We start from the raw sequence: 25,023 nt of genomic DNA, 5'->3' as shown, positions 1-25,023 counted from the left end.
GCTGTAATTTTTTCGCGCGATTGAAAAACTCGCTTAACCACGTTTCCGCCCGGAGCAAGCCAATTTCACACGTGCAGAGTTAGCTGGCAACGTATGTGAAAGGATTCGAAGCTTTAGCGGCGCGAAACGCTGACTGCACAGCCAGCGGGGTAAAAAGAGTCTGGCCCTGACGAACCTCGAAGGAGCGATCGAAACCGTTCACCTCGTATCCGAGCCGCGATATAACGAGATTAATCGTTTTTCCGCGACCTGGCGGAGCCTTCCGGGCCGCCTCGATTTCGCTTTGATTAATTAGTCCCATTTTCCGGGGATACATAGCTGGGAACGCGCCGCGACGATAGGGCAGGCCAACATTGAATATTAAACTCATACTATTCCGGCGTGTTTGCCACCTCGTCGGTGATAACACCGTGTATCCGGGAATTAGACCCGCGCTCCCAGCATGCCTGCAAACTAATTCTCGACTCGGAGCATCTTCCATGGTCGCCCGTGACCAGGAAGTTTCTTCGGGCGAGAAGAATCGCACGTGTAGCAGAATTGCGGCCCGTAATACGATTCGCCAGAGGAGCAAGGGAAAAGTGGTCGTTTCCGAAGCGTTTGCGGAGAACGTGGTGTATTCAAGGGCGTTCCGTTGCAGGAATTGAAGCCGCGTCTGGCTCTACGTACTAGGATATCACGGCCTTATTGCTATTGTTTCACAGGATCCCGAGGATCCTCGCCGCTGCGCTCCTCTCGTCCCACCCTCGTGCTCGATTTTTAACCGTCGGCGAAACGTCACAGTCCCCTGTCGCATAAATTACAGAGCCGTCTCGATTTCGCGCGAAGACTGCGTCACCACTGATTATCGGCGGGTCGCTTAATTATCCAACGCGCGCCATCGGAGAGTATCGAAGTCCCAGCGTTCAGGGAACAAACGAGCTGCATCGGTTGAATTAACCAGGGGGGGAGTGATGGAGGGGCTCGATGCACGTGCATGTAACTGCGCGTTTCCCCGTTTAATTACGGCTTTACTCTATCATTAATAAACATCAATGCCCCGCGCCTCTCGGCCCCGCCACTCTGCCCCGCTGCGTTATTAATTGGCGACGTTACACGTAAGGGGGTTGCAGACGGATGCGGACGCGTTCGGCTCAGATTTCGTTTCAAGATGATGTATGAAACGCTGGCTCGGGCAGGCGAGCGAATGATTCCAGTCGCTGGGAAGAAAAATGCTGCCTTTGGCTGGTTATAATTAAGGGGCGGGAGGGAATTTGGGGTTAGATTCTTCTTATTGCTGGAACTTCTGTGGCAACGAGGCTTCCCGTTTGAGCCGAGGGTGAGAATCCCCGAGCACTAGGTTTCGCTTCCTCGTTCCTTTTTTTTTTTTACTGTAATACCTCGTTTGGGGATAATTAAGGGGTAAACTAGGGCTGCCATGTGCTCCAAGGACTACTCTCATTAGTTAGAATGCCCGTAAACATGCAGATCCTGATACGGGATAATTAAGAGACGGAAATACGGAAGCTTTTCAACTCCGATGCCTGTCTAATCGAATATTCCTTGGAGTAACTTTATCTCGCGAATGTGTAGCAGTAATCGGGTCAAGCATTCGGACTCAAAGTTTAACAGAGCTATTGTTGGATATTTAAATGATCTTCTGCGTGTTAAATATTACCGAGGAAGGTGGAACAGGCAGATTGATCTGATTTCACGGCTGACGTGACGTGGAAATAATAATGTTTTCCATATCCCCGGGGGGAATCGATATCGAACATCCGCATTCCGTTTCCTAGGACATTACCCTTTCAAGATATTCAATATGAATTCATAGCACATTCAGCACGAGCCGTGGCTTTTATAGCTTTCGTAGGAATGAAAATGAGACTCTGTGCTAAAGGGACACGCCAGCAATTTCTGTCGATACATTTCCCTTCGAGGACTCTGAATGGTTCTTATTCTCTCGGAACGAAAGACGCAGCGCACCGATGGCGCTGCTCGATTCTTCGCTGGCAGGATTGATGAACTTTTCGGATTGCGTCGCCGGATTTAACCGCAGCGCGCTGAAGTAACGAGTTGTTCCGGATCAGTCGGTAAATGAATGGAAAGGATCACTTACCTGACTGGGGCTGCAGACTGCGCCATCGGCGAGGCGACACGGTGTCTCATGAGGGGCATGATGGAGTCGTTGAGGGTGGCAACAAGGGTCGTTGCAGTCCTCCTCCCATCCGCAATCACACTCTTCGCCGTCTTCCACCACCCCGTTCCCGCAAATCGCAGTTTGGGGCTCTGAGGAATCGAACATTCACCGTTTCAATTCGATAAACGTATCTCTACAGGCTGCGCTTTAGCTTGCCTACGCGTTTCAATCGCCGGCAAGTAGCTTTGCAGAAATTAAAAAGGGAACCGTTCCGAGTGGAATCGTTTTTACCTGGAATTTCGCGAGTACTTTTTGGAAAAAACGCAGTGCAACTTTAGACCGTATGGTTGCGAGGGAGCGTGGAAAGAGGCAAAGTAGATGGAACGAATGTTAACCTGATTTGCCGCGAGCTTAATGAAATCCTGGATTAATGAAGCTCAACAAGTCGGCCGTGGTTACGTAATGGAATCAATTTCCCAGCCACGATGCTCGGGTAGCTCTGATCTTAAATCAGCTGCAACTCAAACACGGATTGTTGCAACTTCCTTCGCAACAAATATCTCAGCCACGATAAGCATTGATCTATACCACTGCGCACTTAAAACGTTCGCTCGTTGTTTGGGCAAAGAGGTATGTATATTATAATTTCACTTTGTGTTCTTTCCGCCGCAAAGGTGCTTCATCTCGTCAAGAGGGATCTTGGTGTCATTAGCAATTAACGAGTCGTATCTGCACCCTGTTTGCGCGATTGGTCGCTCGTTTGCTCGTACGTTTGCGTATTCGATCCTCATTGTACGAAACGAGTTTCGAGCGGACCATGTACACCTGCTATTAGAATTGCAATTGAGTTGCAGTTAGAGCCTCGGGTCAATCGATATTCCAAACCTCCACAACTGTCCCCCTTTTTTCCCCTCTCCGCAGTGGGAATTTATTAACGTAGCAAGGGGGGGATTAAAAAACTACGGTTACATTCGGGACGATACGAGAAATAACGAATTTCTCGCGACGAATGAGTAGTTAGCAATATCTTTGAAGCGGCTGGGGCGTGATTCTATAAATATTTAATTTCCAGGCGTCGCGGGAAGGTGCGATCGAGGCTCCGCGATCAGGGTTGACGACTTGATGCAACGCAGATGGCGACCCTGTTTCGAACTAATTAAAATTCCAAAAGCTATGCCACTCACCGGCGAAGCAGCCTTTGGTCGAGCGGGCCTTGGCATTTAGAACGGGATTTATGGAGACCAGGCTGCACGGGCTGAAGCGATTGTTGTTCCGTTTGTCCCCGCTGGTGGCCCTGGCGAACATTATGAAATTTCCGTCCTCCCCTCCGGGCGAACACTCGTCCGGGTCGTGCTGTCGCGTTAACAGAAAGAGAAAATGTTAGTCGGACGCGGGATCATTTGCTGGTGACGTTTCAGCGAAGGCCCGTCGCTCCTCGGCAAAGAAGGAGCAATTAACTTTGATGCCAGGAAGCTTTTAGCCTCTACATTGTTGCAGCGGAGAAGGAACCGTCGTCCTGTAAATTAAACAGTCGAATTCCTCTTCCGTAGAAACGGCCCGAATAACGGCGAGTTCATAAATCATAAAGCGAGACTTTTAACACTCCGTTGCGAGCGCTACGGCGCTGGAGAAACTTCGGCGATGCGAGAACCCTCGGCGCACTCGAGCTCCGCTGTTCCAGCATCGAGCTTGCCAATTTTGCGATCGAACGCAGGAGGCAAGGCAAAAGAATCGAGACAGATGTAGTATGGAATGCAACCAGCCTCGGCCCCGGTGTTAGCAAACCACCCTCGGAAACTTTTCAAGCGAATTCGGTGTACTCGCCGGCAACATGCAAGCCTGATGCACTCGTGAACTTACAGGGGATCCGAAGTTGTGACCGATCTCGTGTGCAAGGGTGACGTGAGAAACCGTCGGTGGTACGTGCTTGCCGTAGTTGAGCAGGGTGATTATACCGGTGTTCAGCGATTTCAGGCTACCCCTGTAGTGCTGCAAGACGAAATTCCGTTACTTTCCGAGCTATCATTTGTACAGATCAAGGTGATTCGTTCCTTCGAGCGCAATTGCACTCGGTCGTAATTAAAACAGTCGTGCCAGCATGACCGACTGCAATTCAACGGAAATATTACCGTTGGAACATTATGCATTTGCTAGGAAACAATGTTACTTCAATGGCCGGGCTTAACACTTACCCCATTCTTCTCGCAAACACCCCCAGCGTTTTTCAAGTCTCCCGTCCACGCCAGTCCCAAAGTGCCCTTCTCAAAATCGCGGTACGTGAACATGTACGACAGGCAGAACGCGTCGTAGTCTTCCTCTGTAACAAATTGGTGTTTAGGCGTTGAGGTAATGGTTAAAAAGGTCTTGACACTTAATAGCGTGTTCCTTACGAATTTTTCACGTTTTCTTAAGGGGACTAGGCAGTCGTCTTTCGTGAGAAAGAGAATCTGTCCTTTATTTATTTATAAAAAAGTATAAGCAAATCCAGATGTATCCTTTTACCCAATGTTTTTGACTACTATACAGATTGAAGAATAATTGCTATGAAATATATACGTGCTTTGAAAATGGCGCTGCAGACTGGTAAAAATTTTAACGTTTTTCTGTGGTTCTGCCTTAATATCGATCTTAAAATGTTACGTAATCCGATTTCAAAGGTGTGATTCTTATTTGTTGGATTCGTAGTTTTCAGTGGAACCTGTATAAACAAAAATTAAATAAAAATGATGCGATTGGTGGTTGAAAAATTGATTTTTCCGAGAAAAATTCGTTCTTGTTTGCGCGCTACTAAAAACCGGTGACTTTTTAATTTTTTTATCAAAATCTCGAATTTTTATGAACTATATTAGCGGTTCCACGTGGAATGGCACATGTTTTACACATCCTGTAATTTTTTCAAGTCAATCTGAACCTCCATTCGTTCGCAATCAGGAAAAAACCAGGAGAAAAAAAGATTCGAGAAAAACGCGTTTACATTTTCTGGGTAAAGGCGACGCTATAGGTTTCCGCTTGACGTTTTTAGCTGCCAAATCTAGAATTTTGCGAATTTTACTCAGATAGTACTTTCGGAAAATATAATAAAAAATCGATTTTTCGACTGCCTAGTCCCCTTAAGGGATGGAGAGGAGGGGGTTGGAATATCAAACTTACGAAATCTTATATTGAGGGAGAAAGGAGGTAAGAAATTGCCAAAATTACCCTTATGTAATTTAAGGATAAGCCCTTAGTAGGGCTCGGTTACTCTGACAAGTAGTACGAGTCAATAATAAGTCAGACATTCGCCAAAAACTCCAGATACAATGGTGGTAGGTGTATGTGACTTGATTTGCGATATTGATGAGCTCAAAATTAATACCCCCTGCGCAAACACCCCCGTCTTCTTTGAAATTCATGCACGATGCTCAACGTTCATCGTTCTGCCCCGGTTTTCGAAAAAAACGTGGCAAAAAATTTCTCAGGTCAAAACGAGGGAACAAAAGGGGTGGAAATGGCGCTGGGACGGACAGACTTTTTTATTCATTTCGTTTCATATACTCCGGCCGGACACCGATCCCCGGCGGGGCAAAGTTGCCACGCGGTAGAAAAGTTTTCAGAAATTAAATTACTGGACATTTCGGACGGCTGATTTATTATTTTTGCCGGATAACATCTAGGGCGATGTTCGGTCGCGTCGGCTGGGAATTCAGCCCCCGCGCCGCCTGGGTGACGTGCACCAACAGCCGGATAAAATACTGCGAACTACAATGGGGAAATTAAAAACGAAATTAATTAAACGGCTGCGAAGGACGGCTATTTGCCTGCGCCCCGCGCCGGCTTGCAATTGCGGGGAAACGCGTCGCTCCCGATTGAATTCCGCCGACCGCCAAGAACCGTGCCCCGGGCAAGCCGCTGATAAGGGTGGGAATTTTATGAGGATCCGGGAAACGTGGATAAGAACGGAAGTTAAATGGATAATTGTCGCGGCGATTTCAAGCTACATCGGCCACGGTCCTCGCTCATTGTTCCCTCCGAAGACGCCGTAACGTCCGCGGGATCGATACCGGATTTGCCGCACGCCCTGCTCGTAAGGTAAAAGCATAACGGTCCACCGGGAGTACGCTCGCCTTCTTTGCGCGACGCTCGCTGTGTTTTTGCAATCTGAGTGTGCGGCTCGCCAGCCTTTTTGCGGACGGTAGCGAATGGAACGCGGCGTGCATGCATACGCGTCTGCGCTTGTGCGCGTCTCGGGAGGCATATTTGGTTACCGGATGCCCGTGGCAAATGTGTCATGGTCCGGCGGTGCTGTATCCACGGTCCGTGGCACGTGAAACAAAGTGAAGCGCGAAATGCATAGGCTACTGTGCCACGAGATCCACGACCACGCAGGACTGTCTCGATTTCTATTGATCCTGAGCGAAGACGGAGCCCATTCTTCGCGCGCGATCTGTGCTGGATTAAATTCGAATCCGGTGATCGGTAATAGACAGGTTTTAGAATACACTTGGACGGCGGATTAATGAACGCGGCCGAAGTGTATCAGAGTTTTAAATCGATAGCTCCAGATTTCCGCGTTCTCTTACCGCAGGTTTTATTATCTTTTTCATCGGCAAAAAGGTATCCCTCTTTTTTTTTTAATTTCGGCCCCGTACAGGGGAAACGAGGAATTTCCGAGGCGGGCTATGATACTGCTAGATCGGTGCCAATGAAATGGCCCCGAGGCTTTGCCGGGAATTATCGAGCTTCGCATTCCGATATTCGATATCTCTCGTAACGAGCTGTTGTACTTACCTCCGTCGATCCAGTTTCCCGTCGAGTGAAGAGTCGCCCGCGGAAAAGTTGATTACCCGACAAGCTTTTAAAAGGGCGGGATAAAGTAGTGGAAATATTTTCGTGTCGCGGTGGAATGTAAGGAAATTGTTAGTGGAATAAGGTCGAGCAACCAGCCCTTGTATTTCTGCGTAGTTCTAAGTATTTCTAGATAGTCCTAGGTATTTATAGACAGACCAGGGAAAACGAATATCCTCGGGGCAGCCAAATAGAATGGAATACCTCAATCATTAATCAGGCGAACAAAATGACGCGACGACTAATCGAGCCAAGTAGTACAACTGTATCACTAGCTGGACAAACAGAAGGGATCTTCCGTTCGGCCAAGTAGAATAGGTCGATCTACGTTCAGGCATGTATAAATGACGTGCATATATAGCCAGCCGAGTAGAATAGGTCTATTCCTAGACTGACACGCGAGGCAGATCAATGGCCTGATTAATTCAGTAGAATAGATCCGTCATTGGTCCAAGATGGGAATTAGGACTCTGGTTAATCTGACAGGTAACACGTGATTTCCTCTTAATCAGAGGATTTTAAGGAGAATTATCCGCACTGAACGAGTGAGGTCTGATTATAGATAGAAATAGATTGATATGTCGTTAGAAATGTATAAATAGCACTGCGAATTTTCAATCCCCATAAAAAAACTTGAAGAAAGTAAAAAAATTACGCCAAGTACATGAAATCAAATAAATCACAAAAAATAGGAGATAATAATAATTATAATATAAAAAAAAGATGTGAAATCAAAATGAGCTGCAAGTACATAAAGGTGCTTTCCAACTGCGCTTCAGATAACACAACTAACATATCGCGGACATTTTAATGTATGTACTTGGCTTATTTCTTTTACTTTTTTTTAAGTTTTTTATGGGGATCTCACTTCTTTTTACAAAGATAATTTGTATAGGGAATGACTAGCAGATAATTTTTAATATTATAACTTACAAATTATCACGGGACAGAATTAAGGATAAATCCAGTCGCAGCATCATTTTACGCTTCGATTATCTATATATACATAAAATCCTCAGTTTAGTTACAAATAAAAAACAGTTTAATGGTAATCTCAAACATGTCGCAATTCTAATTTCGGCAACTTACCTTGTGTTTAAGACTGCATTTTGGTTGCAAGAATGAGAATCATAAGAAAAATCTGACCAAATAGAAGTAGAGTGACCTTTTTTGCTTTCGTGAGTGTAGTTATTAGTAGTTGCAGTAATAAAATAATAACCGCGTCTCTAGATTGAGCGAAGCGGAGGAGTATCTTCGACGTCCACTCGGTTTAAAATACTTTCCACGTGTTTTACAAGGAGGAATGTATATTGCGCGAGAGTAATTACGCTGAGAACATAACCACACAATACTGCTTATTAATTATCGCGCTAAATGCAAACATTTCGGCCAAAATTGCGTAATTATCGCAGACAATGCAAATCCAAACGCACACTAACGTTTTAATATGATCGATACTGTGGCACATCAGTGGAACATAATTATAATGTTCATAAATACGTAGGCGCGATTGAGTATCGATCGAATCGAAGGTTAATTTTACCGTGCAACAAAATGCACTGTTAAGCCTAGCATATACAAGCGATAACATTTATCGATCAATTTACGAGATTAGAGCGCCTACTAATTATTTCACACTGTCTACCAACGCAAAATCGTCCCCGATGCTCGGGGGCGTGGTGAATGGCGGTGAACTCGCGCGTGAACCCTGTTCAAGGAAGAAGCGTCCGCTCTGTTAACAGATTCAGACAAAACCGTGAAGCAAATCGGCATGAACGAACGTCGAACGCAACTGGATACAGTATCCTCGCAACAACTCTGACCCAGGTAGCTGCCGCGCCGCAGCGTTGGAGATGCAGCGCTGTTTGACCGCCGAGCGTGAATACCGATGCGCGACACAAAGGCGGCTTTCGAAGTACCGGTGAAAATTGGGATGACAAACAATAAGACGAAGCAAGATTCCTTCAGGTGTATTTCCTTAAAGGGAGACTGGAAGTCCCCCGGGCCAAAGGTCACTCGACATCGCGCCCGTAGCCTAAGTACTGATTGTTAATTCTTCGACGAACAGCTCGTCAAAGCGTCAAGCGATTGTTCTACTTTCCACTCAGGAACTTTCCCAATTAAAAGAATCCTCGGAGGAAGGGACCGGCCGGGAAGACGACTCTTCGATAAATTCTTCAAGGAAGTACAAAAATAGGTGCCCTCTGCGTACTAGTCGGAGAGGTCGGAGAACATAAATCCCGGCGATATATCAAAGGCATGAAAGAGCCCTTGTGCCGTTCGACGTTTCAGGGAATGGTTGACCGAGCGAGGGAGAGATCAGGGGGGAAAGGATGCTCGCGGACGATTAACCGGGAGCTTCCATCCGCGTTCCAGTCAAAAGAAACGCGGGTCCCTTTCTTGCAGCGCTTTCATCCCCCCCCCCCCCGAGTTTCACTTTCCCGCGTGCTTATTAAACGTCGAGGACCGCGGTATGTTAGGCGGCGAAGGTCCGCGCGGGGGATACTTTAACAGTGATAAAGCCTGGCGACGAGTCCGGCCAGTGGACGGTGGAACGAACAACGCGACGTGTTTCATTACCGCCGAGGAGTCGCGCGGACGGGAGTGTTTGATCCCCCCGCGCGTTTCATTGAATCCCGCTGGTAATACCCGGCGCAGGCCTGACGCGAATGAGCGGTTTAATTAACGGATGACTGGCGTGGCGGTGTATCGGCGACTAATGAGACTCCGTTCGGCTGTCGTGGTATAGAAAAACGACAGGGTACGTCGAAGATTTGAATTGTGGCGCTGTGGACGTCAAGAGAAAGGGACAAAGGCCGGGAGAGGACAATGCTTTACTGTCAAACCGACGATAATGAAGGAACGACCATGGAGAAGTTCGTGCGCGGCCCCTGATTCCGAGACGATGAAATAGGCATTCATATTGGGGTCTCGGGGGATATTTCAGGAGGTCTGGATTTTTATGGCACTTTTATCAGGATGAATGACGCGTAGCCGCCGATCGATTCTCATTGGGAGGTAGGGCTGACACTGAGGCACTGGGAGGAAAGTAAATGAGGGGCATGGCTCACTTACCGGAGAACAGTTCGAGGAATTCCTCGACCCCATACGTGCCGGTGAATCTGTAGCTGGGGTCGTTCGGAGCGCCTTCGCCGTGAACCTTGATGCGCTTGATCATGAAGCTGATGTTGTCCGCTTGGCCGTCCTGATTGAAGTCTGCGAAACAGACGAGGCAGCTGCGTGAAGCGATAGAATAAATGGCCCCGGTTGGGACGTTATTGCACCGCCGGCAAATAGATCGAAAGAAGAGGGCTGGCGGCGTACCGAGCGTTTGCAAATTAGAATGAGTTCCATCGCGGGATAAGCCGCGATATATGCACCGATAACGGGAGATTCATAGGATTCGAGAGGAACTACTCGCCGAGGTAACCGATAGCTGATAACGAAAATCACTGGGGCTTCGGAAGAGTAATTTTCGGCTTCCCCCCCCCCAGTGATCAGCGTATTCCCGAACAGTTGGCTCGTCGCGTGGTGGGAAGCATTTAATCAAACACCTTCTCCGCGGGAATACCAATCGAAACGGGAAAAACGGCTCCACGACACGCCACCGCGATTCCTTTCCACCGACGAATTTATGCGGAACGTTGCCGATCTCGTGACTTTCCCGAGCGTAAAAAGGATCTACGGCGCCTATACATCTCCCCGACTCCGCCGTTTTGCACGCTAATTTTTTTTTTCTCAGGCGCAGTGGAAAGCACCCCCGTAAAACGCACGCGTGCGAGATCGGTTTTCTTCGGATCGAAAGTACGCGGGGACTAAGCCGAGCCGCCGTGACACGGTACTTCCCGCGTAACGCGCAGGTAGCTACTCTGTGTAATTAACTCTAAGTCCATTGTATCCAAGTTTGATGTTGCATTAATCAGCCTCGGTGCTCCGGCGGCTTGGTAGCGACTTCCGCGGTGAAAATATCGAGAGCCACGTTCAACTTCGCGTAACGGGCTTCTGGGGCCACTAAATAATGCAAACAGAGCGGCCGGAATCGGGCGAAGCGCGGGCGGGCGCAGGAAGTTCAAGGTAGCGGCGGTGAAACATTTATGGGACGCTGAAGTTTGGTGCGTGCGCCCGTGGGCCGGCACTTTAATTAGTCGGCGCGAGTTAAGTGACAGAGCTAAACGGGAAGATAAGGGCCGTTTCCGTTGCCCGAGACACAGTGGCTGCTCGCGAAAATAGATTTAGATGAGCCATAGGGAGGCAAGTGAAATAGATCAGCGGTTAGTCAGACGCGGTTCGCTCCGCGGCTCTGTTTATATCCCTCCGCGCTCCGTGAAATAATCAAGAGCGCGCGGTCGCGTTCAAGCACGAGTTCGAAAGTTCCCATTTCACGTGCCCGTGTCGTAAAAAATTACTCGGCAAACAAATAGAGGGGTAACGCGTCGCGTGACAGCTGTCTCGGATACCGCGCACGTGAATAAAGTTTTTTTTTTTACGCGAGCCCCGAAGATAAGGATCATAAACGCGGCGGTCAGCGTTCCACGTGTAATGACTAACGTCGGGACTTCCACCTTCACCGATATCACCGCCGAGATACCGCTATCGCTGGCAGTTTTTCTAGCCGCAATAAGAGGAACGCAATTTCCTGCACGAAGGGCGAAAGGGGAGAGCGTGAGCCGGCCCGCGGGGTAAAGTGTATTATTGCCGCGATAGTTGGATTCGTGGCCGCAGCGTTTTCGCCGAGTTCATCGCGTTGTCTCGGCCTCAGCCGTGGACAGTGACATTTCACTCTGGACTTATCGTTGCCTCTCCTCTCCCGTTGTTTCATTTTCCAGAGAGCCCACCATTCCCTGTCGAGATAGCGCGCTGGCTTCTTAAGGGACTGTTCCGCGCCGTGGAGTCACGATCGGCGGACGGAGCGTCGCGGTGCAGAAGGATGCGAGACTTAATCGCAGCAATTACGGATCCCTCGTCAGACAAGAGCGTTTAGCCAGGGGAGCGGCTTGTACATATCGCGATGGGAAGAGAGTTAATGCCGTCTAATCCGGGGACAAAGGGACGCAGGCTCGGGCTGGCGTTTCCGAGGGGTGGTCGATCGGTCATCCGAAATGCTCGCGTGTAGAGATGCTCGCTAATCGCGCGACCATCGCCCGAAAGCTCGGTGCGTCCCAGCGACGCGGTATACACCCCGTGGGGCGGGAAGAAGCGGGTCGGAGGGGGAGCTCGGAAACGTCGCCGGAAAAGCGGCTTTATCCGTGGATCGCACGACGGAAGAGATAGGGAATTCTAAGTAATGCACTGGCCCGGTCCGCGTGTACGCGCGGTCACGCTACGTTAAACACGGCTCAGTCACGAGACACAAATATTTGCTCGTTGTTACGGCAGGTGGTGCGCCGTTTAAAGCTCTTCTCTTGCTGCGAGGCAGAGCCGGCGAGTCGTCTTCACTTAATATTCGCCGGCCGCTCTGCGCCGGCCAAATGAAATTTTCAGCTGTCCTCTGATTTACAGACCTCTCTACCTGTGCGCTCAGCCGAGCCATCGAAGGCTGAATTATTCGAAGCCTTGGGGTTAAGGGTTGAAGCAAGCTATATATGTTGTGCCCCTAGCAGTGCCGGATTAAGAACCTCAGAGGCCTTAAGCAATTAGAAGATTTTCAGGCCCACTTGTTTAGTTTAGTTTAATTTAATTTTCTCTCTCGCTTCGATCTGCTCGCCACTGATTCTCATCTTGCCACTGTTTTCTTTCTTTCCGTAATATTAATACTATTTAAAAGATTTTAAAATTCAGAAAATTTTTAATCCAGCACTGGTCTCCAGGTAGGTGCAATTAAAGAACCAATTATGATCGTTGTTCTGAAAGAAATTCCGAAGCACGCTTCCTTGGTAGCCATTGCGTAAAGTTCGGCGATTGGGTGTGTGTAACGGCGCAATAAAGTTTCGCGGAATCAATCGGTCAACGTCAGACACAGAAACTGACATTAATCGGTCTCAGAGCAGAAAGGAACCGCAGTAAGGATAAGGAACATTCATTTCCCCCGATCGTCGTTGGCAGAAAGTTAGTTTAACTGGGAGGTCCGGGGGAAAGTTTTAATTGGTTTGCGAAGTTATTACAGCGGAATGAGACAGAAGACGCGCACTTGTTAGTCCTGGAGGAAACCTGCCCGATTCCTCTTGCCGGGAAATCGAAAGAGTTTTCGTCGGTATTCCAGCTGTCATTGCCTTCATAGATCCTTCCGCGAGTGATTGATCGATTCCGAGGGGAGGCGCTCACCTTCTCCTCTCTAAGAAATTTGTTCGCGCAACTCGTCACTCACCTGTGTACCTGTAGATGGAGTTGACACGCTGCACGTGACGCGTCATCACCTCGATGCAGGCCTCCTCGGATTTGTAGTGCTCGAAGAAGGTGTGGTCCGCTTGCAAGTAGAGCATGCAGGTGGTTTTCTTCGGGTCCACGGAGGTTCGTTTCCGCAGGACTCTGGAGTACCGTGCTCTGTACAACCTGATCAGAAATAGAGAATTTCACAGAGCCGCCTCGAGAAGCCGTCCTTCGTTTAACAATCTCCCCATGCTTGAACAATCTGACAATGAGAATGGCAACGCTCCCGTCGAGGAGCATCGCATCTCCCGATTCAACTGCGCGGCTCCAATTTATTCGACTTCAAACGAATTTCAAGCGGTGCCATACTGTTGCAAATTTCAGTCTATTCCATTCACAGATAGACCCGGCGGGAAACTGTTTCATTTCCCCACTCGCTCTCAGAAATTAAATTGCTGAATTTAAACCCTACAGCTTCGGGTATGAAATAACAAGGTTTCAGATTCAAAAGCGAACGAGAAATGTCCAATTTGCGCTGGCGTTGGTTTCTGCGCTTACGGGGGGCGCAATTTTTCCCGCCGCCCGTCGATCACCGATCCCTGATCCACGGCCGAGCAACAACTCCGACCGCTGAAAAGAGCCGGTCGCAGAAACGCCCGATTGGGATAACCCGGCCGCGGCGCCGGTTAAATTGCACCGGCGATAATGGTGTTTGCTCACGATTTTTGACGTTTTCATCGCTATGCGCGGCCGCGACGTCAGATAATCTGGCTTTTCTCTGGCGGAAATAGGTGTGCTCTTTAAATGGAGGCGCAAGCATCGCACGGCAAACATCTCGGTGAATTGACGGGACGATAAGTAACCATTGCGCTTTTCTCCTCTAGCAACTTTCCTCAGACCCGGCTCTCGAGGGCCTGTTGGAATATTTCATCGACGTGTTCAACGGCACGAGGTAAATGGAACGAGAATGAGGACGTTAAACTGCGCGAGAACGAGGCGAGGGACGAGGCGAAATGTCGGGCCGCGAATAAACGGTCAGGTGAAACTTTTGCAGAACGTGAACTCTTCGTTTTTTTTTAGAGAATCCAGTCGTACACGTCGAGGGGGGATTCAAATTAGTTTCGCGAAGACTGTAGACAGTGTAGACTCTTTGTTCCAGCTTGTCGCGCCGTAGCTGCAAGTAGTACGAGCGCGTCATTGGTCAGACAAGCGGGATACGACGGTTGAAAGCGGTCTGAAGTTTCGCGTAACTATATTATTTACTTAAGGATGTATCGGACGTACAATATGAGATAAAAGTGTATTAGAAATTTGAAATACTTGAACATCTACGTCTTACGCATAGTAAATCTAGATGTAAGGAACTCGAACGACAGTTGGAGCCTTATTTTTACACCTAGAAAGGTATTTTTCACTTTACAAATACTTTTTCAAGCATTATTTGTTAAACTTTTGACTGTGCCCTGAATTCACAATTTTATCAAGTTATAAATTATTTCGTTAAAACGGTGTAGTGAAAACAATTGAAACTCGGCAGATATTTCCATCTATTTCAGAAACGTCTCAGCAACCGTTTAGTGAATTCGTTTAAAAATTTTTTTCACAATTTTCCATCAACTTGGTACCATTTTGAAGATACACCCTTAAATAAACGGGAAAGTCCCATTAGAATACAAACAATATAAGTAATAGTGGCCACAGAAATCGCGAACGTAAAGGAAATACGGACGTGTACCTGGCTTACAAAAGTTTGAGTGCAGACTTTCTGAAAGAGCTAATATTACTATAAAAAAAGTTTATATCCGGGCAAAACGAATTCACAATCTTATATATACGATTTACAGGTTCAGAGTCGGCAAAGCGGGATGTATATCGATTTTTAAACAATTTTTTTCGACTATAATGAAAATATTATAACCGTGGCGCGCGTTCAAAAATGTGGACAGACACAGTGGCACTTTCTCCAATTTTACCGATCTAGCAGCTCCAAATTGTGCGAACTCGCCATGAGATCCTTCTTCCTGGCGTCCTTGGGATAGAAGCCAGGCTTGGCGCGGGTCTTCGCCTCGTTCTGGTGTTGATATAGCGGCCGCATTGTGTCCCCGAGATATCCACTCCACGTCCCGTTCGTCCTGCAAACGATTTTTCGCCGGTAAGCGTTTGGAAAACTACAGCGCGCCCAGTGAATCCCTCACGGTGAACTGATCAGCCCACCCGGGGATAAACGAGAGGAATCGTGGGCGGTGCGGGCAGGAGAGATAAGGGTGACATATGTCGAATAATACGTATAAGTCTGGGGAGGCAATTCACTCTGGCCGAGCGTTCACGCGAGCCTTTTCCACGGATCGCTCCGGTACACTTCAAGACGAGCCGGGTTGCATCGAGAACACTGCATCCGCCCCAGTCTCTTAACTGTTTTTTTTTTATATCCTTCTGTAGCTCTGTTTTTACGAGCCTTTTATACACCTGTGCAATTTCGCTTTTTATAGGCTTCTCACCGTGTTCGCTTAATTCCCGCGTTGCGCGTGACACGGTTTCAAGAGAGCGAGCGTGAAATGACAGCTCGAAGGAGCTGGGCGGACTGTATTTTTTAAATTCTTCCCAAGGTCTCTCGATTGATCGACGAACTTGTTAATGATTTTTCAGAGAAATCTTTGGCGGCGGTTGAGGTGTGGCAGGTAGGACGGAAGGGGAGAAGAGGAAGGCGAGTTTCGTCCTGGCCGTGTCCACAGGGATGTTAGAAGGTAGAGCGAAACTGGTATATATACATTTGTATAAGTGAAAAAGTATCACGGAGTAACCTCTATCACGGACTTACCCGAGTTTACTCTAACTGAGGGAGTACTTGCGAGAAAGCCGGCTCGGTCGGGTTGCCCTCTGGTGGCAAACTCGGGAGGTACCGCTGCAAATCTATCGTTATACGCGCAAGACCCGTGGCGTCGAAGAGAATACCGAACGGCGGCGCGCTCGACCCACGCGAGAGCCATTGGAATCGTACGACCGAAAGTTTACGCGACTAATGTCCAACTCGAACGCGACCGAACTGTTTATCTCAGCCAAGAGTAATTGGAACAACTCGCAATCTCCTCTCTCCTATCCCCGCAATCCCCTCCGAGACTCGCTGGACCACGCCAGTAAGTGTCATCATTAATCGATGCCGAGAACTATTCGACATCGGCCCCCTTGCCGGCAACGTGTTCTTTAATTATGGCGGGTGTCCCGGCCTCGTCCACGCCGCACGGAAATCATCGGTGTCTCGCGCGCAAGCCCTTTGATTTACGGCACCTCTACTAATTCTGTTAACATCCGCCGATGGAGGTCCGCGATTATTAGCGCGCCACTTTCACCGCGTTGCAGCAGTAAGCTGCTTTGAAAGCTGCAACTATCGAGATGGTAGGGAACCGTTCAAAAATGGAAAGCGCGAGCACGCGGCTGGCTTGCCCCGTGTGTCATTTGAAATTCTATCGAGCCGGATCGATGCGCGCTGGTCGGCTGATGCTAACTTTATGCCGAGGATATTGAATGTATGATATTAACTGGAACGAGAGTGATATTATGCATTCTACTAGGCTAGGCCGGCGGTGGATTTAATGGCGACTTTCCTGGCAATTTTTCTAGTCCCGTTTGTACCATTTTGATAACAGCATCCGCGTCTGGAAATTGAAGCGTACGAGTGCTTACCTCAATTCGTGCAACGTGCTTTCCTTCAAGACCTCGCTGGCGCACGGATGCTCGTCGTGGCGGGGAACGTTCACGTCCACCGATCGATACGCGATCGTATGCTGGTGCATGGTGTCCGCCGTGTCTTTCGCTTCGCCGTCCTGACGATGGCATACGAGGGGAGCGTATCTGCTGGCTGGCTCGATGTAAATTTCATCGGACGCCGTGAAGATCGTGCCGTCGAACAGCCCTTCTTCCGTCACGATCCCGTGCACCGATGAGTTCTCGTCATCTGGAAATGATAAGTCATCGGGGTCGTTTCTCCGTTCCCTCGGTTCCTAATTTAGTTTAGTCCCGAGCGATCCAGCTCGCCGCTGTAATATTTCCCGGAGCCATACCGCCTGACTTCTCCACTCAATAGGAGAGACAAGAGCGTGGATCGCGTCGATATCCCGCGTGAATGCATGTCAGCATGCCCCTCGAGTCAGCTCCGCCATCTTTTCCCAGAACGTTGCAGCCAGGCTCGTAAATCTTGAGATTTACGCGTGCAAGAACCGCGTATGTGGGAATCAGCGTTTATATCACGTTTGCTCGCCCGCGCCGGGCCACCAGCGACTGTGAATTTATATTCGGTTGATTCGTTGCATCATCATAACGTATCAGATCGATGATGCATCGACGGGTCCCGGATGTATGATTCGGTCGTTCGGTTTTTACGGTCACCTTTTCTCCGTTCTCGCCTCTTTCCCGCCCCTGCCTCCCCGGGTTATTTCAACACGTGACGGGGAAATGTTTTCTTTGCGGAGCGTGAAAGTGTGGATGGAAACTCGAGCAGTCATTGAGGAAATTTTGAAAGATTTAAGGAAAAGATATCAAATCTCTTTTTCAAGAGAATGCAGCTTAATTTGTACACAAAGAAGCGTGTATCTTGATTTTAAAATATGAGGATTCTCTACACGAAGAAAAATCGTAAAAATGACCACAGAATTTTCCATCCTGGCAAGGGTATGTAACCCCTTAAGGGAGATTATAAAGCTCGGAGCTCGAAAAGCGTGGAAACCACGCGAAAGGCTGTATGTATTTCCAGTGAACCGCGCAATCATTTTGGGGCAGTGCTTTTGAGATCGCGCAACGTGGAATGGAATATAAACGATTTCCGATTCGTCGAATTATACAACGAGGAAAAATTTGCAGCAATGTAAAATCGTTTACGGCTAATGGACACACGTAAACGTGCATCGTAACGTAGTTATCCAATATTTAATTGCAGTTTAATATCGCGATTAAACGAGTGCAAACGCCTCCGGCCATGTATTATTCATCGTTCAATATTTACTTGGCACTTAATGCGGTTGTTAAACGAGTGCTCGCGGACGTACATGGCGCCGGCATGTACAGGGTGTTTAAATGAAAAGAACGCGAGGAATCTTTGCGTTCGATGATTTATTCCAACACATGCTGCTTCCGTACGAAGCGCAAAAACTGTCCGCGCATCTTTCCCACGTAACAATTCAATCCTGAATTCCATTCCACGAGTCCTACATTCATCTAACCGCAGTGAGTCGACGGCGACCCTCGTTACATGGAAGGTTTATGGAAGTTCGAAGCAAGAAGTCCTTCCTTCGCCGCAGAATTCGTTGCATGCATTTCGTCTTCGACCCCGCAGCGCCTGTATGGATCCGCCCACGCTTTATCTCCGTCGCCCAATGAGATCTGTCCATCGGATAGTCTGCACGCGTCAGAAACAAATCCTCGCGGAAAGCTGAATCTCTGCGTCGATCAAAATCACGCCGGCCGGGCTTTCCGCTGGTCACGCTCCTCGCTATTTTCCGCGAGCGCGCGCTTACTCGCCTGGATAATTCAATTTTTTATGCATCGACGCCGCACGCCCGTCAAATCCCTAACAACTGATTAATTCGAGCGTGGCCGGAGCCGTCTGACTGGCGCCACTTTTCTTTGTCGCGGAGCAACCGACTCGGCAATACTTCTAGCCGGGCATTAACGTTTTCAGCCGAGCGACTTTCTAAAGGACGAGTGGCTTGAAATTATCTCGGGGCGCGTCATTTCCTCCTGTGTATTTAAGTGTTTTCGCAGCGAGTCAGAGAAAACGATAAATTTGAAACGACGCCGGCCGCGGTTTACTTTAGAGATTTCCATTCGATGGTTCGATGCTCGGCTCGGTTATTCTTCCATAAGCATGTGGAACGGGAGATTGCTTCGCGTGCGGTTCCGTTTCCAAACGGAACTCTTCTTCCGTGTCGTTGTTGCCGAGAGCTGTGTACAAATAGAGGAGGTAAAGCGCAAGGTAAACCCAAGGAAGGGAGAACGTGGCTCGAGGAATAAGCTTTCGCCGCGATGTTTGCGGTTGCAAACAGAAGGGATTGCGGTAAATACACTTTTAATTGGGAGCAGTTTAATTGTGCGGATAGAATAACAGCGGGAATTGTGATCGTCAAACAGAGAGATAAAAATATGATGACAGTCGTTGTGTATCTTTACAAAATCTCTGCGCTCTGTTTTTTTTTCTGCACGATCAACAGTACCAACTGCGAGGTTCTACGTACAACCGGATCGTGCGCTTTTCAACGCGAACGGAGCACCAGCTTCGATTCCATTTTCGCTTCATCACCGCAGTTAAAATTCTTCTGATTTCTTACTCGGTCGCTGAGGAGTTCAAACACCGGCATTTAGCCGAATCGAAAAGCTCCTTGCAGCCGGTTAAGGCACCCCCGTGTAGGAGGGGATAAAACGCGAATCTCAGAAATCACACGGTGCTCGGAGCGGGATTTATCCTGGTCAAAGGTGAAGTCTGAAGAGCAAATAGAGCCTCGCGCGTCGAATGGTGACCAATCAACCGTGGTGTACCGGTAAACGCTGCTGTCTTTGTGTGTCAATGGAATCGCAGGGGAGGTGAAACGTGGGCCAGGAAGGGGCGGAGTGGCCTTATGTATTCGTCCACGTGGAAACTATGTATTTCGGTGCATCGGTAAATCAAGGGGCTTTTGATCACGCCGCCTCGATAATTGCTGGCTGCTTCTAACAGGATGGTCCGTCCAAGCTGGCGCCAGTCAAGGTAGGCAACACTGCAGTCGCTCTGCTCCATTACCTAGAGCGGTTCAAGGAAATTACTAGCGGCGAGCCGGATATTTCATCCAGCCCCGTGTAACGTAAACGTAAAAAGTCGATCGAGCTCGTTCCAGAGGTTTCAATAAAAGCAGAGAAATCGTTCAAGCTGCTATCATATTTTTACAACCCCCTTTGACGCGGAGGGGTTACGAGTCCTCCGAACATTCGATCGGCGAGATGTGCTTGTGGCCAGGCGAGTCAAATTCTGCTACGGCTGTAACGTCTGGCAAGCCGCAGACTGTTACTACTTACGGGGTTGAATGTTATACGAGCTGCGTTTGAACGAATCGGTAATAAATCGAGTCACTAAATGCTCCGCTCGACAAATTGGGAGTGTCTCAGCGATTGCTCCGAGCAGCTCCCCTTCGATTTTAATTCCGCTCGGAGAAGCTGGCATCCTTTGGGGAAGAGACAGTTTCCCGTTGTCCGCTTGCAGCATTCAGATGCTGTTGGTTGCGTTACGTCGTGACACGCGCTTTTCATGGATTTCCGCGATTCGCTTCTATTCACGTTTCCCCTCGGGTCTTCCGAAGCCGCCGTATATCGTAAGTTTTCTCCATTGTCCACCGCGTTTCAATGGATTTTCCAGCTGAGCGGCGACTTCGGCAACTTCCATTGTAACGTATCGCGTATTTGCCCGTGTATCGCTTGCCTGTAATCGAACCCCTAACTAAATTCAATGCTTCGTTAAAACTAATGCTATCCGGCGCCTCGACGGGAATCGCGATCGAGCGCACGCTTGCCTCTGTGCCCGGGTGTCTGCTAAGTAGCAACACTCGGCGAACAGTCAGACGTCGCTCACTCGTCCACCGAGGCTAGTCAGAGTTTGTTCGAATATTCGCACGAATTCGAATCAATTTACAGCCGTGGACGGGCTCATAAATCGCTCGCGTAGGACAGTTTATCTATCCCTCCGCGTACACCCGCGAAATCGCGGCGCGGAGGGGTGGGTTAGGGATTCCGTAGGCCAAGAGAAATGATTGGAGGACGCGTCGTTTGCGCGTAGCGAGCGCGAACAGCCTGCTACCCGTTATCGACTTTCCATCGACACGTTGGTCACTCGAACCCGTCGAAATACGATTGGCTTTTCGGCCGGCCGGCCTCTCCCCCGACGACGGATCGTTGTAATTAAATTCCATCAGGGAGAGTAGCTCAATTTTGCATTTAAAACACCGCCAGTCGATGCGCGTTTACGTTTAACCGGCCGACACCCATGAACAAGCGGTCTTCAAGGGACAAGTGTTGGGTCGGTGGCCAGCGTGAAATTATAATCGAGTGAAGAAATGGTAGTTCCGCGAGCTCCGCAAACCTTCCCACGATCCTACGACCTTCCAATAATTTTCAGCCCCTTGTCGTTCTCAAACCAGATGAAGTCTGTCGGTCATTTGTTAATCAAACAAGGCGCCGGGGGATTCTTAACGCTGCCTGTCGTTGAAAGGCTGGAGTCAGCGCGCTGGTCAACGAGCTGATTTTCTGTTTCGTCGCGTCAAAGAGAAGGAGCCGGCATCGGAGACCGTCGGTGAATACGTCTGCGAATTAGCTAGCAGCTCGGGCACTTTGTGTAGAGTTACTTTCCCATTTACTTTGCTCCTTTCTGCCTTTTGCACGGTCGCTGCCCCTCAATGCGACTTCACCCATCCACGAAGTATATATCGCGGCACGCTCCTCCATTATTCATGACATTATTTTCCACCTCCATAACTTGAGCGATCGACTTCCGAGGAATCCTCGCGGCTGGCAAATCCGTCCGCGGTCCGGCTCGAAATTTTCATACCACCTTCGTGCAGCCTAAGAATTGGCGTCTCCTATCGATCCGGTTAAGGGATTTACCTCTGATCGCGGAGTTCGTTAAGTGGATCGATTACAGAGCAATGGCTGACTAATCGCGGGCTGTACTACTTAAACCCATCTGACTAAAGCATCTGTCGTAGGTCTTCGTTGGAATATCAAGCACCAGGTATTGACTGTTACAACTGAGTCCAATATCACTTGCCGGAGGAGATTTTACAGCATTGCTTGAAACTGTGCTGAAGAAGGATCGCAGAGGGGTTGGGTATTAAGTGAAAGTTCTTCTGAGGCGTAGAAAATGGAGACGAAGCGACAGCTATCCTTGACTCTGAATTTGTTATTCCAGCAGCCTCGAGGTACACTATTTTCCCGCAGCCAAAGGATTATCCCCGTAGGAGAATAAAATTCCCCCAGCCCCATTTCCACTTCATATGCCTTCTCGGCTCCCTTTTCTCAGCCGATCGGATGTAAAATGCTGGGATACGTAAGATGGAGAACGCAGCCGTCTCTCTACGTTTCTGAAAGGCTTCCAGCGAGAAGTCCTTCGCGGTAAATCACTCGGTCGCGATCGAACCTCTCTCTTCGGTTTATCCATTTTCGGGGCCGCAGACGAAGGGATTCGAAGGCAGCCGGGTGACACCGGGACTCCGATATATTCTCCTCACATCGATGTCGATCCGTTTTGGAATTTATGTGCGGGGCGAATGGTAGAGTTTCGAGAAAATTCTGTGGCCGTGCGCACCCCTTCCCGAAGACAGCGGCCCACTAGCTAGCTAGCTCTGGCGTTTCGAGACTGACGTTGAGCTGGAAGAAACCACCGAACGGTTTGCATTTAATTTGGGAACGTTTGCTCGTTTATATGGCCCCCCGGCTGGCTGGCCGGTCGAACTCTTTTTTAGCCCTCTCCGGTGAAGGTGTTTTATGGCCTTTGCCAATGGCTGCTTGGCGAGTAGACACTGGAATTTCAGACGCTTTATGCGCCCCTCGAGCCATTCAGTCGGCCGGCACGCTTCATTTCAGTTTACGAAGCAATTGAGCAAATTACTCCCGAGAAATATTAGAAGCCTCGAGTGGACCTCAAACAACGCACGACCCTTAAATGCAATTTCACCAGCGGCCAGGGTACATAAGCTGAATTTCGTCGGGGTTGCATTAGAGTCCTCTATCCGCCAGCGTCTCCCAATTATTCAAAACTCAACGCAGACCGCGCCCACCCCCCCTGCAAGTCTATATATCCAACCCCTCGAAAAAGTGGATCTGGCTTGCAAAGTGATAGACCGCCCGACACTGGATACGTTTCAACCGGCTCGGTCTTTTCACGATTTTCTTTCATTCTTTCCAGCCCTTCTATTTCTATTTCCTTCCACTAGCTCCTCGTCTCCCCCCATCCCCCGTGGCTCTCGCCCGTTTTCTTGCCCGTTTCAAACCCTTTCGTTGCGCGTCTTTATCAGTCTTCCTCCCAGACGTAGCTCCTCCTTTTCTTCCTGCACGCAAGTACCTCTGTTTATCCGCGTGAAAGCTACTCCCGGCGAATTCGAGATTTCAAGATTTCATCCTATCCGCGAAAGTGCAAACGCGAAATCCCACGCCCACGTCGCTTCCTCGACGATCGTCAATTAAATTCGTCGCCGCTCGATCAAACTAGTTCCTAAAATGATCCCGAATTTTTGCTTCCCTTAAAATTTAATAATTGCAACGCGCAAAATTAGCGAATCGTCCGTTGGGGGTGCACGGCGATAAATATAAGGCGTGGCAATGAATCATGAATACGCGTCACGTGGTCGGTTAGATAACGAAGTGCTTACCAGCCGAGTGTTCTCGATTTGAAAATCGACGTCATTAATTCCCAGCGCACGTCGCTATTTAACCCGATTCGATAAATCGCCGCAGAATGTTGCTAATTACCCGATAATAATACCGCGCGCCGATGAGGGGCGACTAATTTGTGTCGCTTCCAACTTCACTCTAAATGCCATCCTCCACCCTCTCCCCTAGCCCTTGAACCTTTCATTTTCTCACTTCTCACTTTTCCCTTTTCGCCTAAAACGTGCGTCGAATATCTCGGACGATTCATTTGCCAGGTACGCGCGCTAAAATTTATCGCCACCCTCCCTCCTCGGCTTCTCGCCGTTGTTGCTTCAATAATATTCCTCCATTCCGTTGTCGGAATTGCTCGCGGAGCTTCTCGAATTTTTACGTTTAATCACGCCCTTAGATTCGAGGAATACTTTAAAGTTCTGTGTTCCACGAAAACAGTTACGAATGTCGGTCGTTTCATCTCTTTAAAAACAGTTAGAAAAGTTGATGAATCTCCCCCGTGCTTTCTGAGACGACGGTAGTTTCGAGGAATTAAATTTCCCTTTATTGTTCCGGACGGCTTTTCAATGGCGCGAGGAATGGAAAATTCGATCTGTTAAATCTTTCTCTCCCCGGCTGAATCGTTCCTTCGATTCAATTTACAAAATTACTTTCGTCCCCGTACCCATTCTCTCGCGTCGGTACCGTTCTCCAAGTATTATGACACAATCTACGTGGCCATTTGTAAGTGATTTCAGCGACTTGCAAGTCTATACCTCAATCCTGTTAAAAGTAAATCTGTCGACTCAACTCCGGTACCGTTTTTAGCAGCGTAGCACATTCTCGCCGATACACCCCCTCGTTAATTAGCAGATCTGTCGTACAAATGCCTCGCGATAATACATCTGCGAGCGTGGAATCTTTTGTCGTCGGCCGCCCGCAGAATTTCTTCCATCAAAGCGATATTTATTTTCCGTCAGCGCATCAGAACGGATTTTGCGGTGGCGCGGCCCCCAACCCCCAGCGCGCGGGCCGCGCTGTATTCTACCGGGATCGGTGGTTACGAAAATTAATGCTGATGCCAGGAACGCCCGTTATTTGGCGCCGGTTTAAGTGGTAAAACCTCGCAATCAACGCCGGTGATTGATGCGCCCCCTCATCGCAACCCTTTGTGCTGTATCACGGGGCGCGCGTCACTCTTTAACAATAGTCTCGATGCTTTCGACAGTGGCACGTCATAATTCCTCGATAACCAGGTCGAAGGTTGCCGGTGAACCCGCGAGACATTTTCATTCGCAGCGCGCCTCGACTGTCGCGTGTCTCTGGCTCTGTAAGGGTCGAATCGGTGGGATGAATTCGCCGCTAGCAAAAGTCGGTCATAAATTCTGTCGCTAATGGTAGACTCC

At 48.8% G+C, this 25,023-nt stretch overlaps 1 protein-coding gene across 1 annotated transcript in view; it reads right to left on the bottom strand.

Annotated features, from left to right (window-relative positions):
• The window catches only part of LOC143376065 (disintegrin and metalloproteinase domain-containing protein 10), a 118,147-nt gene that overhangs the window by 10,402 nt on the left and 82,722 nt on the right, over positions 1–25,023 (bottom strand). Inside the window, exons 5-12 of the mRNA XM_076825896.1 lie at positions 16,928–17,198; positions 15,220–15,378; positions 13,245–13,429; positions 10,016–10,156; positions 4,309–4,433; positions 3,977–4,105; positions 3,301–3,469; positions 2,096–2,265 (exon numbers count right to left, since the gene is read on the bottom strand). Coding sequence (XP_076682011.1) covers positions 2,096–2,265; positions 3,301–3,469; positions 3,977–4,105; positions 4,309–4,433; positions 10,016–10,156; positions 13,245–13,429; positions 15,220–15,378; positions 16,928–17,198 — 1,349 coding nt within the window. The remainder of the gene's footprint in view (positions 1–2,095; positions 2,266–3,300; positions 3,470–3,976; positions 4,106–4,308; positions 4,434–10,015; positions 10,157–13,244; positions 13,430–15,219; positions 15,379–16,927; positions 17,199–25,023) is intronic.

This window comes from Andrena cerasifolii, chromosome 13 (genome assembly GCF_050908995.1).
Source record: "Andrena cerasifolii isolate SP2316 chromosome 13, iyAndCera1_principal, whole genome shotgun sequence".
Classification (NCBI taxonomy): domain Eukaryota; kingdom Metazoa; phylum Arthropoda; class Insecta; order Hymenoptera; family Andrenidae; genus Andrena; species Andrena cerasifolii.
The sequence above is the reverse complement of the archived record's forward strand: the minus strand, read 5'-3'. Positions and strand labels throughout refer to the sequence as shown.